Source organism: Nerophis lumbriciformis, linkage group LG22 (assembly GCF_033978685.3).
Source record: "Nerophis lumbriciformis linkage group LG22, RoL_Nlum_v2.1, whole genome shotgun sequence".
In the NCBI taxonomy this organism is placed as follows: Eukaryota; Metazoa; Chordata; class Actinopteri; order Syngnathiformes; family Syngnathidae; genus Nerophis; species Nerophis lumbriciformis.
This window is the reverse complement of record NC_084569.2, coordinates 40,901,856-40,917,779: the sequence shown is the minus strand read 5'-3', so window position 1 is coordinate 40,917,779 and position 15,924 is coordinate 40,901,856. Positions and strand designations below refer to the sequence as shown.

The 15,924-nt window shown below is 29.8% G+C and overlaps 1 protein-coding gene across 1 annotated transcript in view; it reads right to left on the bottom strand.

Annotated features, from left to right (window-relative positions):
- The window catches only part of usp43b (ubiquitin specific peptidase 43b), a 248,565-nt gene that overhangs the window by 2,423 nt on the left and 230,218 nt on the right, over window positions 1–15,924 (bottom strand). The window contains exons 13-15 of the mRNA XM_061973859.2: window positions 13,056–13,214; window positions 12,810–12,974; window positions 9,644–10,600 (exon numbers count right to left, since the gene is read on the bottom strand). Of these exons, the coding sequence (XP_061829843.2) occupies window positions 9,644–10,600; window positions 12,810–12,974; window positions 13,056–13,214 (1,281 nt within the window). The remainder of the gene's footprint in view (window positions 1–9,643; window positions 10,601–12,809; window positions 12,975–13,055; window positions 13,215–15,924) is intronic.

Sequence of the window (15,924 nt, the reverse complement as noted above, 5' to 3'; positions counted from 1 at the left end):
TTAGTTATAGGACTCTTTAGTTTCTGTCTTTTCACTCCCTTGTCTTGTTTCCATGATTACCCCATTAGTTTCACCTGTTCCACGTTTGGACTCATTGTGCACTCTTGATTGTCACCATAGCAACCCATTAGTTTTCACCTGTCACGTCACGCACCTGTTTCACGTCTTGAGTCACGCACCTGTTTTCGTTAATCATGTCTGTAGTATTTAAGTTCATTGTTTTTCAGTTTGTCTTTCTGACGACCTCACCACATTTATGCTCTGTCCATTCTTTCCATGTCCATTCCTCAAGCAACTATTTTTGTCCAAGCCAAGTAAGTTTTTGTTCCATGTTTATAGTCTTTTTGGTTTCATAGTTTGTTCTCCGCCATTGTGCATGTTTTTTCGTTTGTACATTTTTGCTATAGTCTTTTGGTTTCATAGTTTATTCTCCGCCACTGTGCGCGCTTTTCGTTTTTTTTTGATATATTAATAAATCATGTACCGTCTCGCCCGAGCCAACTTTCCGTTGCATCCCGGAAAAGCAAACACCCAAGATCAAGTCATGACAAAAATAAAAACATTAAAAAAATTATTTTTCATAATTTTCTTTAAATTGATTAAGAATCGCAAATAATTTGAGAATTAATTTTTTTTGACACCCCAAGTATATAGACAATTTTCTAAATATATTTTTTTTCTTCTGATTTTATGTTTATATATTTTTTTGTTTTATTTTTATACTAAAAAAAATGTGTAAAATTATAAAACCAACAATATGATTTGGCCCAAAAGGCTGGACAGGACAGACTGAGAAAAAAAATAAAAATAAAATAAATAAATCGATTTTTTTTTAATTAAATCGATTAAGTATCACAAATAATTTTGAAATTAAATTTTTTGACACCCCTAGTATATGAATAATTTTCTAAATAAACAAAACCATTTTTATGAATATACTCTTTATAATTTTACTTGCATATTTAAAAAATGTATACAATTATAAAATCAACAATATGTTTTGGCCCAAAAGGACAGATTGAGAAAAAAAATATATATATATATTGAATTTTTTAAATCGATTACGAATCAAATTTTTTGACACCCGTAATGTATAGATAATTTTTTAAATAAACAAAATGTTTTTCTGAATATCTGTTTATATTTTTACTTTTATAATTAAAAATGTATAACAGGACAGATTTAAGAAAAAAACAAAAACAAAACAAAAAAGAAAATAGATTTTGGATTTTTTTAACCGATTAAGAATCGCAAATAATTTGAGAAAATTAAATTTTTTGACACCCTTAGTATTTAAATAATTTTCAAAATAAATTTGTCTTTCTGACTATATGTTTTTTTTGTTTTTTTTATAGTTTTACTTTTACACTTAAAAATGCATAACAGAACAGATTTTGGAAAACATTATTTTTCTTTAATTATTATTATTATTATTTTTAAAAAACGATTTTTTTTAAAAATCAACAAGGAATTGCAAATAATTTGAGAATCTATTTTTTGACACCCCTAGTATATAGATCATTTTTAAAATAAACAAAAAAAAATTTCTGAATACATTTTTTACAGTTTTACTTGTATATTTAAAAATGTATAAAATTATAAAATCAACAATATGTCCAGAGGCTGGACAGATTGAGAGAAAATAAATAAATAAATTGATTCTTTATTTTAAAAAAAAAAATGTATTAAGAATTGCAAATAATTTGAGAATCACATTTTTTGATACCCTAGTATATGAATAATTTTCTAAATAAACAAAACCATTTTTATGAATATATTTTTTATAGTTTTACTTGCATATTTAAAAATGTATACAATTATAAAATCAACAATATGTTTTGGCCCAAAAGGACAGATTGAGGAAAAAAAAAAAAATCGATTTTTGATTTTTTTTTTAAATCGATTTCGAATCAAATTTTTTGACACCCCTAGTGTATAGATAATTTTTTAAATAAACAAAACGTTTTTCTGAATATATGTTTATATTTTTACTTTTATATTTAAAAATGTATAACAGGACAGATTTAAGAAAAAAAAAAGAAGAAAAAAAAGAAAATAGATTTTGGATTTTTTTAACCGATTAAGAATCGCAAATAATTTGAGAAAATAACATATTTTGACACCCTTAGTATTTAAATAATTTTCAAAAGAAATTTTTCTTTCTGACTATATGTTTAAAAAAAAAATTTTTTTTTTATAGTTTTACTCTTACACTTAAAAATGTATAACAGAACAGATTTTGGAAAACATTTTTTTTTAAATTATTTTATTATTATTTAAAAAAAAAAAACGATTTTAGATTTTTTTTTAAAAATCAATAAGGAATTGCAAATAATTTGAGAATCTATTTTTTGACACCCCTAGTATATAGATAATTTTCAAAATAAACAAAAACATTTTCTGAATACATTTTTTACAGTTTTACTTGTATATTTAAAAATGTATAAAATTATAAAATCAACAATATGTCCAGAGGCTGGACAGGACCGATTGAGAGAAAATAAATAAATAAATTGATTCTTTATTTAAAAAAAAAAAAATGTATTAAGAATTGCAAATTATTTGAGAATCACATTTTTTGATACCCTAGTATATGAATAATTTTCTAAATAAACAAAACCATTTTTATGAATATACTCTTTATAGTTTTACTTGCATATTTAAAAATGTATACAATTATAAAATCAACAATATGTTTTGGCCCAAAAGGACAGATTGAGGGAAAAAAAAAAAATCGATTTTTGATTTTTTTTTTAAAATCGATTTCGAATCAAATTTTTTGACACCCCTAGTGTATAGATAATTTTTTAAATAAACAAAACGTTTTTCTGAATATATGTTTATATTTTTACTTTTATATTTAAAAATGTATAACAGGACAGATTTAAGAAAAAAAAGAAGAAAAAAAAGAAAATAGATTTTGGATTTTTTTAACCGATTAAGAATCGTAAATAATTTGAGAAAATAATTTTTTTTGACACCCTTAGTATTTAAATAATTTTCAAAAGAAATGTGTCTTTCTGACTGTATGTTTTTTTTTTTTATATATAGTTTTACTCTTACACTTAAAAATGTATAACAAAACAGATTTTGGAAAACATTATTTTTTTAAAATTATTTTATTATTTAAAAAAAAAAAAACGATTTTAGATTTTTTTTTTAAAAATCAATAAGGAATTGCAAATAATTTGAGAATCTTTTTGACACCCCTAGTATATAGATCATTTTTAAAATAAACAAAAAACATTTTCTGAATACATTTTTTACAGTTTTACTTGTATATTTAAAAATGTATAAAATTATAAAATCAACAATATGTTCAGAGGCTGGACAGGACCGATTGAGAGAAAATAAATAAATAAATTGATTCTTTATTTTAAAAAACAAAATGTATTAAGAATTGCAAATAATTTGAGAATCACATTTTTTGATACCCTAGTATATGAATAATTTTCTAAATAAACAAAACCATTTTTATGAATATATTTTTTATAGTTTTACTTGCATATTTAAAAATGTATACAATTATAAAATCAACAATATGTTTTGGCCCAAAAGGACAGATTGAGGAAAAAAAAAAAAATCGATTTTTGATTTTTTTTTTTTAAATCGATTTCGAATCAAATTTTTTGACACCCCTAGTGTATAGATAATTTTTTAAATAAACAAAACGTTTTTCTGAATATATGTTTATATTTTTACTTTTATATTTAAAAATGTATAACAGGACAGATTTAAGAAAAAAAAAAAGAAGAAAAAAAAGAAAATAGATTTTGGATTTTTTTAACCGATTAAGAATCGCAAATAATTTGAGAAAATAACATATTTTGACACCCTTAGTATTTAAATAATTTTCAAAAGAAATTTTTCTTTCTGACTGTATGTTTTTTTTTTTTTATATATATAGTTTTACTCTTACACTTAAAAATGTATAACAAAACAGATTTTGGAAAACATTATTTTTTTTAAATTATTTTATTATTTAAAAAAAAAAAAACGATTTTAGATTTTTTTTAAAAATCAATGAGGAATTACAAATAATTGGAGAATCTAATTTTTGACACCCCTAGTATATAGATCATTTTCAAAATAAACAAAAAACATTTTCTGAATACATTTTTTACAGTTTTACTTGTATATTTAAAAATGTATAAAATTATAAAATCAACAATATGTCCAGAGGCTAGACAGGACCGATTGAGAGAAAATAAATAAATAAATTGATTTAAAAAAAAATTTTTTTTTTAAATGTATTAAGAATTGCAAATAATTTGAGAATCACATTTTTTGATACCCTAGTATATGAATAATTTTCTAAATAAACAAAACAATTTTTATGAATATACTCTTTATAGTTTTACTTGCATATTTAAAAACGTATACAATTATAAAATCAACAGTATGTTTTGGCCCAAAAGGACAGATTGAGGAAAAAAAAAAAAAAATAGATTTTTGATTTTTTTTTTTTAAATCGATTTCGAATCAAATTTTTTGACACCCCTAGTGTATAGATAATTTTTTAAATAAACAAAACGTTTTTCTGAATATATGTTTATATTTTTACTTTTATATTTAAAAATGTATAACAGGACAGATTTAAGAAAAAAAAGAAGAAAAAAAAAGAAGAAAAAAAAGAAAATAGATTTTGGATTTTTTTAACCGATTAAGAATCGCAAATAATTTGAGAAAATAAAATTTTTTGACACCCTTAGTATTTAAATAATTTTCAAAAGAAATTTGTCTTTCTGACTATGTATTTTTTTTTATTATTTTTTTATAGTTTTACTCTTACACTTAAAAATGTATAACAAAACAGATTTTGGAAAACATTATGTTTTTTAAATTATTTTATTATTATTATTTTTTTAAAAACGATTTTAGATTTTTTTTTAAAAATCAATAAGGAATTGCAAATAATTTGAGAATCTATTTTTTGACACCCCTAGTATATAGATCATTTTTAAAATAAACAAAAAACATTTTCTGAATACATTTTTTACAGTTTTACTTGTATATTTAAAAATTTATAAAATTATAAAATCAACAATATGTCCAGAGGCTGGACAGGACCGATTGAGAGAAAATAAATAAATAAATTGATTCTTTATTTTTTTTTTTTAAATGTATTAAGAATTGCAAATAATTTGAGAATCACATTTTTTGATACCCTAGTATATGAATAATTTTCTAAATAAACAAAACCATTTTTATGAATATATTTTTTATAGTTTTATTTGCATATTTAAAAATGTATACAATTATAAAATCAACAATATGTTTTGGCCCAAAAGGACAGATTGAGGAAAAAAAAAAAAAATCGATTTTTGATTTTTTTTTTTAAATCGATTTCGAATCAAATTTTTTGACACCCCTAGTGTATAGATAATTTTTTAAATAAACAAAACGTTTTTCTGAATATATGTTTATATTTTTACTTTTATATTTAAAAATGTATAACAGGACAGATTTAAGAAAAAAAAGAAGAAAAAAAAAGAAGAAAAAAAGAAAATAGATTTTGGATTTTTTTAACCGATTAAGAATCGCAAATAATTTGAGAAAATAAATTTTTTTGACACCCTTAGTATTTAAATAATTTTCAAAAGAAATTGGTCTTTCTGACTATATATTTTTTTTAATTTTTTTTTTATAGTTTTATTCTTACACTTAAAAATGTATAACAGAACAGATTTTGGAAAACATTATGTTTTTTAAATTATTTTATTATTATTATTTTTTAAAAAACGATTTTAGATTTTTTTTTTTAAATCAATAAGGAATTGCAAATAATTTGAGAATCTATTTTTTGACACCCCTAGTATATAGATCATTTTTAAAATAAACAAAAAACATTTTCTGAATAAATTTTTTACAGTTTTACTTGTATATTTAAAAATGTATAAAATTATAAAATCAACAATATGTCCAGAGGCTGGACAGGACCGATTGAGAGAAAATAAATAAATAAATTCATTCTTTATTTATTTTTTTTTAAATGTATTAAGAATTGCAAATAATTTGAGAATCACATTTTTTGATACCCTAGTATATGAATAATTTTCTAAATAAACAAAACCATTTTTATGAATATATTTTTTATAGTTTTACTTGCATATTTAAAAATGTATACAATTATAAAATCAACAATATGTTTTGGCCCAAAAGGACAGATTGAGAAAAAAAAAAAAAAAAATCGATTTTTGATTTTTTTTTAAATCGATTTCGAATCAAATTTTTTGACACCCCTAGTGTATAGATAATGTTTTAAATAAACAAAATGTTTTTCTGAATATCTGTTTGTATTTTTACTTTTATATTTAAAAATGTATAACAGGACAGATTTAAGAAAAAAAAAAGAAGAAAAAAAAGAAAATAGATTTTGGATTTTTTTAACCGTTTAAGAATCGCAAATAATTTGAGAAAATAATTTTTTTTGACACCCTTAGTATTTAAATAATTTTCAAAATAAATTTTTCTTTCTATTTTTTTTTATTTTTATTTTTTTTAGTTTTACTTTTACACTTAAAAATTTATAACAGAACATATTTTGTAAAACATTATTTTTCTTTAATTACTTTTTATTTATTTAAAAAAAAAAACGATTTTACATTTTTTTTTAAAAATCAATAATTGCAAATAATTTGAGAATCAAATTTTTTGACACCGCTAGTATATAGATAATTTTCTGAATATATTTTTTACAGTTTTACTTGTATATTTAAAAATGTATAAAATTATAAAATCAACAATATTTCCAGAGGCTGGACAGGACCGATTGAGAGAAAATAAATAAATAAATTGATTCTTTATTTAAAAAAAAAAAAAGTATTAAGAATTGCAAATAATTTGAGGATCACATTGTTTGATACCCTAGTATATGAATAATTTTCTAAATAAACAAAACCATTTTTATGAATATATTTTTTATAGTTTTACTTGCATATTTAAAAATGTATACAATTATAAAATCAACAATATGTTTTGGCCCAAAAGGACAGATTGAGAAAAAAAAAGAAAAAATCGATTTTTGATTTTTTTTTTTTTTAAATCGATTTCGAATCAAATTTTTTGACACCCCTAGTGTATAGATAATTTTTTAAATAAACAAAATGTTTTTCTGAATATCTGTTTATATTTTTACTTTTATATTTAAAAATGGATAACAGGACAGATTTAAGAAAAAAACAAAAACAAAACAAAAAAGAAAATAGATTTTGGATTTTTTTAACCGATTAAGAATCGCAAATAATTTGAGAAAATAACATATTTTGACACCCTTAGTATTTAAATAATTTTCAAAAGAAATGTTTCTTTCTGACTATATGTTTTTTTTATAGTTTTACTTTTGCACTTAAAAATGTATAACAGAACAGATTTTGGAAAATATTATTTTTCTTTTTATTATTATTATTATTTAAAAAAAAAAAAACGATTTTAGAGTTTTTTTAAAAATCGATAAGGAATTGCAAATAATTTGAGAATCTATTTTTTGACACCCCTAGTATATAGATCATTTTCAAAATAAACAAAAAACATTTTCTGAATACATTTTTTACAGTTTTACTTGTATATTTAAAAATGTATAAAATTATAAAATCAACAATATGTCCAGAGGCTGGACAGGACCGATTGAGAGAAAAAAATAAATAAATTGATTCTTTATTTTTTTTTTTTTAAATGTATTAAGAATTGCAAATAATTTGAGAATCACATTTTTTGATACCCTAGTATATGAATAATTTTCTAAATAAACAAAACCATTTTTATGAATATACTCTTTAGAGTTTTACTTGCATATTTAAAAACGTATACAATTATAAAATCAACAATCTGTTTTGGCCCAAAAGGACAGATTGAGAGAAAAAAAAATAAAAATCGATTTTTGATTTTTAAAAAAAAATCAATTTCGAATCAAATTTTTTGACACCCCTAGTGTATAGATAATTTTTTAAATAAACAAAATGTTTTTCTGAATATCTGTTTATATTTTTACTTTTATATTTAAAAATGTATAACAGGACAGATTTAAGAAAAAAAAGAAGAAAAAAAAGAAAATAGATTTTGGATTTTTTTAACCGATTAAGAATCGCAAATAATTTGAGAAAATAAAATGTTTTGACACCCTTAGTATTTAAATAATTTTCAAAAGAAATGTGTCTTTCTGACTGTATGTTTTTTTTTTTATATATATAATTTTACTCTTACACTTAAAAATGTATAACAGAACAGATTTTGGAAAACATTTTTTTTTAATTATTTTATTATTCTTTAAAAAAAAAAAAAAACGATTTTAGATTTTTTTTTTTAAATCAATAAGGAATTGCAAATAATTTGAGAATCTATTTTTTGACACCCCTAGTATATAGATCATTTTCAAAATAAACAAAAAACATTTTCTGAATACATTTTTTACAGTTTTACTTGTATATTTAAAAATGTATAAAATTATAAAATCAACAATATGTCCAGAGGCTGGACAGGACCGATTGAGAGAAAATAAATAAATAAATTGATTCTTTATTTTTTTTTTTTAAATGTATTAAGAATTGCAAATAATTTGAGAATCACATTTTTTGATACCCTAGTATATGAATAATTTTCTAAATAAACAAAACCATTTTTATGAATATATTTTTTATAGTTTTACTTGCATATTTAAAAATGTATACAATTATAAAATCAACTATATGTTTTGGTCCAAAAGGACAGATTGAGAAAAAAAAACACCCCTAGTGTATAGATAATTTTTTAAATAAACAAAATGTTTTTCTGAATATCTGTTTATATTTTTACTTTTATATTTAAAAATGTATAACAGGACAGCTTTAAGAAAAAAAAAAGAAGAAAAAAAAGAAAATAGATTTTTGATTTTTTTAACCGTTTAAGAATCGCAAATAATTTGAGAAAATAATTTTTTTTGACACCCTTAGTATTTAAATAATTTTCAAAATAAATTTTTCTTTCTGACTATGTTTTTAAATTTTTTTTTTTTATAGTTTTACTTTTACACTTAAAAATTTATAACAGAACATATTTTGTAAAACATTATTTTTCTTTAATTACTTTTTATTTATTTAAAAAAAAAACGATTTTACATTTTTTTTTTAAATCAATAATTGCAAATAATTTGAGAATCAAATTTTTTGACACCGCTAGTATATAGATAATTTTCTGAATATATTTTTTACAGTTTTACTTGTATATTTAAAAATGTATAAAATTATAAAATCAACAATATGTCCAGAGGCTGGACAGGACCGATTGAGAGAAAAAAATAAATAAATTGATTCTTTATTTTTTTTAAAAATGTATTAAGAATTGCAAATAATTTGAGAATCACATTTTTTGATACCCCTACTATAGATAATTTTTTAATTACATTTTTTTTCTGACTATATGTTTATAGTTTTTATAGTTTTATATTTAAAAATGTATACCAGGACATATTTAGGGGGGGGGGAAAAAAAAAAAAAAAAAAAAAAAAAAAAAAAAAAAATCTATTTTTTAAATTTTTTTTATGGATTAGGAATGGCGATTCATTCAGAAATGGATGTTTTATGCCACTCCTAGAAGTGAGCGATGGCCTAAGACTTGAGAAGAGTCCAGTACCAAAAAGCGGAGTATCTAATGAGAGGTTCAGGCCTACCCAGGGAGGTGGTACTGAATCGGGTCCTCTGCAGGGTGGCCAGGGCGCGGGGCGCGGGAGGGGCCGCCGTGTCCCCGTTCCTCTGCAGCGAGGCGCAGCGGCGGAAGGTCAGGTCCAGCTTGGTCTGGATGCTGCTGGAACTGTGCGCGCGCTTGATGTCGGCGCAGTCGGCACAAGACGAGCGTGCGCTGGCCTTGCAGCAGGCGCTCACTCCCGCCTGCCGCTCCTCCCTCAGCGTCCCGTTGGAGAGCGACAGCTGGGTCCAGCCGCCGCCCGCCTGCTTCCCGCCGTGTCCGTAGCCGTTGAGGTGCGGTTCCTGGTCCTTCAGCGGCGAAACTTCTCTCCGAGGTTTGAAAAAGGCCAAGAGGCCGTCTTGTCCCGCAGGTTCTTTCTGTGCCCGGGTGCTCCCGCCTGAATGCACTTTGGTCCTCCTCAGCGTGGAGTCCCCGCTCGGAGGTGCACTGTGGCTGGCGTGAGACCCTAAGACGGCCACCCTCTGAAGCTGGAGGTCCACGGTCCTGCCCTGGTCCTGCCTGGTTCTTCTGTGAGACGACCGCAGCCTCAGAGAACCGTCGTCCCTGCCTTGGACGCCGTTGGCGACTACCGGGTGTCTCTCCACGCCACGACTCTGTCCCTCTGGGACTCTGGGCGAGGAGCTCAGGCTGCTCCCGCTCGGGGAGCTACACTCCCGCCTGCCCTGGTTCCTCTGCCTCTGCGGCGGGGTGGCCACCAGCGCTATTATCGGCTCTTTGGTACATCGCGGACGGCGCCCGGATTCCAGATACTCCACCAGCTCCTCGGACTGGGTCTCGGCCGAATGCTTGAGCCGGTCCTTGGTCCCGAAGGACCATCGCAGCGGCAGGACTTTGCCCAAAGTCTCCTTGGGCTTTGTTGGCGACCTCATGCTCAGACTCCTTCCTTGGGTCCCTCGGACAAACGGTTTGGAATCAAATCCATCTACAGGAAAATAAAACACAAGTTAGCATCTCATGACTTTATGAATGTTTTCTTCATCTAATAAGAAATAATGTTTCCAAAATGCTGCAGATGTGTACTGCACGTAGGTCAGGACAGATATAACACCAACTTATGGATTTTTCTTCGCTGATGGCCCAATAATAATACAATAATAATATTCAATCTCAATATTTTCACCTTTACCGTTCCACACGGCAGGGTTGCCCTCGGAGTTCTTTGCTTTTTGCTCTTGCCATTGAGCCTCCGTCAATAGCGCTTTGTACCAACCGCTCATTCCGAGCATACAGGTAAAAGCCAGTAAATTAGAATATTTTGAAAAAGTTGATTTATTTCAGTAATTGCATTCAAAAGGTGTAACTTGTACATTATATTTATTCATTGCACACAGACTGATGCATTCAAATGTTTATTTCATTTAATTTTGATGATTTGAAGTGGCAACAAATGAAAATCCAAAATTCCGTGTGTCACAAAATTAGAATATTACTTAAGGCTAATACAAAAAAAGGGATTTTTAGAAATGTTGGCCAACTGAAAAGTATGAAAATGAAAAATATGAGCATGTACAATACTCAATACTTGGTTGGAGCTCCTTTTGCCTCAATTACTGCGTTAATGCGGCGTGGCATGGAGTCGATGAGTTTCTGGCACTGCTCAGGTGTTATGAGAGCCCAGGTTGCTCTGATAGTGGCCTTCAACTCTTCTGCGTTTTTGGGTCTGGCATTCTGCATCTTCCTTTTCACAATACCCCACAGATTTTCTATGGGGCTAAGGTCAGGGGAGTTGGCGGGCCAATTTAGAACAGAAATACCATGGTCCGTAAACCAGGCACGGGTAGATTTTGCGCTGTGTGCAGGCGCCAAGTCCTGTTGGAACTTGAAATCTCCATCTCCATAGAGCAGGTCAGCAGCAGGAAGCATGAAGTGCTCTAAAACTTGCTGGTAGACGGCTGCGTTGACCTTGGATCTCAGGAAACAGAGTGGACCGACACCAGCAGATGACATGGCACCCCAAACCATCACTGATGGTGGAAACTTTACACTAGACTTCAGGCAACGTGGATCCTGTGCCTCTCCTGTCTTCCTCCAGACTCTGGGACCTCGATTTCCAAAGGAAATGCAAAATTTGCTTTCGTCAGAAAACATGACTTTGGACCACTCAGCAGCAGTCCAGCTCTTTTTTTCCTTAGCCCAGGTGAGACGCTTTGCGCGCTGTTTCTTGGTCAACAGTGGCTTGACACGAGGTATGCGGCAGTTGAAACCCATGTCTTTCAAGCGTCTCTTGGTGGTGGATCTTGAAGCACTGACTCCAGCAGCTGTCCACTCCTTCTGAATCTCCCCCACATTTTTGAATGGTTTTTTTTTCACAATCTTGACCAGGGCGCGGTGATCCCTATCGCTTGTACACTTTTTCTGACCACAGTTTTTCCTTCCCTTTGCCTCTCCATTAATGTGTTTGGACACAGAGCTCTGAGAACAGCCAGCCTCTTCAGCAATAACCTTTTGTGTCTTTCCCTCCTTGTGCAATGTATCGATGGTTGCCTTTTGGACAGCTGTCAAATCTGAAGTCTTCCCCATGTTTGTGTAGGCTTCAGAACTGGACTGAGAGACCATTTAAAGCCCTTTGCAGGTGTTTTGAGTTAATCAGCTGATTAGTTTGTGGCACCAGGTGTCTTCAAAATTTAACCCTTACACAATATTCTAATTTTGTGACACACGGAATTTTGGATTTTCATTTGTTGCCACTTCAAATCATCAAAATTAAATGAAATAAACATTTGAATGCATCAGTCTGTGTGCAATGAATAAATATAATGTACAAGTTACACCTTTTGAATGCAATTACTGAAATAAATCAAGTTTTTCAAAATATTCTGGCTTTTACCTGTGTATATATATATATATATATATATATATATATTTTTTTTTTTTCTTCAAATTTGTCATCAAAGAAAAGTCCATACATTTTATAAGCAGCAGGGTTCAAAATGTAGGAAAAAAGTAGTGGCTTATAGTCCGGAATTTACGGTATACTTATATAAAACGATGAAAGGTTTTTAGAGCGCTTTATAGGCGGAAAAGAGCAACTCCAATTAGCGTCATTGTTAGCTGACTTTTGCTAACATTAATTTACGAGCTAGAATGCATAAAAACATGTGTTGTTGTCTCAGATAAAGATTGACCATCACTTGTTTCTGCTGTTTGGGAGAGTTCTTCTCCAAACACCGGCAGCTCAGGAGACTCCGGAGGCCGCGTGGACACCGGGGGCCCCAGGCCGGACGCCGGGGCACCTCTGTCCCCGCCCCCCGTCAGCCGCACCAGCCAGTGGCCGGACGCCGACGAGCTGGTGGACCCTGGAAGAAGAGGGACGTGAGAGAAGAGCTTGACTTGGCAAGCATCAGAGATACCGGATAGGACGGCCGGCGAGGTCTAACCGGTGACGGAGGAACTCGCAGACCAAGCCGGGATGGTTCTTCTTCTCTGATAAAAGAGGATGTAGGCACCGCGTGTGCACAGCTCCTCCTCTGGAACTGGATCAGCAACGCTGTCGTCGTAATTGTACCACTGGCCGTCCACCGAGTTCCTGCAGAAGGCTGCCGGCACAACAACACATCAGTCAAATAACCGGAATCACTTTTTTGTCTGTTCTAAATCACTCCAAACTAGAATTTGCAATTCCGATACGTGTGAGTGGAAGTGAAATGCTTGGATGCCCAAGGTGAGTGGAGTGTGTGAGTGTTGGAACTATTGGAATCCGGCGAGAAATGTGGGATATGCAGTAGATTGTATATTGCCCATTCATTGTCAAAGGGGAGGAAATTCCGGGTAATTTTGGGAATTTTGGGAAAGGGAAAACGTGTTGGGTTTGATAAACGGGAAGAGTAGTGTGGGTGCATGGTTGAAAGGTCGGAATCAGGTTTAAAAACGGCACTTTATTTTGAGAATTTAGAACTATAAATACATCTATTCATTTGAATAGGAACTTCCTGGAAATTTGGGAATATCGGGAAAACCAGGATCTTTTGAAAATAATGATACTAGCAGAAAATATGAATGGGTTGCTGTTGGAATTTTTGAAACGGTCGAAAAATGTAGAAGCAGTAAAAGTTTGAATATGAATTGGTATTTCAGAATTCCTGGAATTTCGGGAAAACCGGGTATTTGTACAAGAAAAAAAAAGAGGAAATTTTGTTGTCCCATCTGAGAGGAATGTTTTGAAGGTGGATTGGTCAAAAACTGGTGTAAAATTTGGATTGTGAAAACTTTCCAGGAAGTGGTAAAAATAGGGCTTTGGAAAACCAGGAATTTTGGGAATTTGTGGATTTTTTTAAACTTTGAAAATGGTAGTTTGATTGTCTAAGGTGAGTGGAGTGTGTGGATGGTTGAAACAGTCCGAATCGGATGAGAAATGTGGGATATGCAGTAGATTGTATATTGCCCATTCATTGTCAAAGGGGAGGAAATTTTGGGAATTTTGGAAAAGGGAAAACGTGTTGGTTTTGATAAACGGGAAGAGTAGTGTGGGTGCATGGTTGAAAGGTCGGAATCAGGTTTAAAAACGGCACTTTATTTTGAGAATTTAGAACTATAAATAAATCTATTCATTTGAATAGGAACTTCCTGGAAATTTGGGAATATCGGGAAAACTAGGATTTTGTGAAAATATTGATACTAGCAGAAAATATGAATGGGTTGCTGTTGGAATTTTTGAAACGGTTGAAAAATGTAGTAGCAGTAAAAGTTTGAATATGAATTGGTATTTCAGAATTCCTGGAATTTCGGGAAAACCGGGTATTTGTTCAAGAAAAAAAAGAGGAAATTTTGTTGTCCCATCTGAGAGGAATGTTTTGAAGGTGGATTGGTCAAAAACTGGTGGAAAATTTGGATTGTGAAAACTTTCCAGGAAGTGGTGAAAATAGGGCTTTGGAAAACCAGGAATTCTGGGAATTCCTGGATTTTTTTTAAACTTTGAAAATGGTAGTTTGATTGTCCAAGGTGAGTGGAGTGTGTGGATGGTTGAAACAGTTCGAATCGGATGAGAAATGTTGGATATGTAGTAGATTGTATATTGCCCATTCATTGTCAGTGGGGAGAAAATGGCGGGAAATTTGGGGAATTTTGGAAAAGGGAAAACATGTGTTGGTTTTGATAAATGGGAAGAGTAGTGTGGGTGCATGGTTGAAAGGTCGGAATCAGGTTTAAAAACAACACTTCATTTTGAGAATTTAGAACTATGAATACATTTATTCATTTGAATGGGATTTTCCTGGAAATGTGGGAATATCGGGAAAACCAGGATCTTTTGAAAATATTGATACTAGCAGAAAATATGAATGGGTTGCTGTTGGAACTTTTGAAACGGTTGAAAAACGTAGTAGCAGTAAAAGTTTGAATATGAATTGGTATTTCAGAATTCCTGGAATTTCGGGAAAACTGGGTATTTGTACAAGAAAAAAAAGAGGACATTTTGTTGTCCCATCTGAGAGGAATGTTTTGAAGGTGGATTGGTCAAAAACTGTGGGAAAATTTGGACTGTGAAAACTTTCCAGGAAGTGGTGAAAATATAGCTTTGGAAAACCGGGAATTCTGGGAATTCCTGGATTTTTTTTAAACTTTGAAAATGGTAGTTTGATTGTCCAAGGTGAGTGGAGTGTGTGGATGGTTGAAACAGTTCGAATCGGATGAGAAATGTGGGATATGCATTAGATTGTATATTGCCCATTCATTGTCAGTGGGGAGAAAATGGCGGGAAATTTGGGGAATTTTGGAAAAGGGAAAACATGTGTTGGTTTTGATAAATGGGAAGAGTAGTGTGGGTGCATGGTTGAAAGGTCGGAATCAGGTTTAAAAACAACACTTCATTTTGAGAATTTAGAACTATAAATACATCTATTCATTTGAATAGGAATTTCCTGGAAATTTGGGAATATCGGGAAAACCAGGATCTTTTGAAAATATTGATATTAGCAGAAAATATGAATGGGTTGCTGTTGGAACTTTTGAAACGGTTGAAAAATGTAGTAGCAGTAAAAGTTTGAATATGAATTGGTATTTCAGAATTCCTGGAATTTCGGGAAAACCGGGTATTTGTACAAGAAAAAAAAGAGGATATTTTGTTGTCCCATCTGAAAGGAATGTTTTGATTGTGGATTGGTCAAAAACTGGTGGAAAATTTGGATTGTGCAAACTTTCCAGGAAGTGGTGAAAATAGAGGTTTGGAAAACCCGGAATTCTGGGAATTCCTGGATTTTTTTAAACTTTGAAAATGGTAGTTTGATTGTCTAAGGTGAGTGGAGTGTGTGG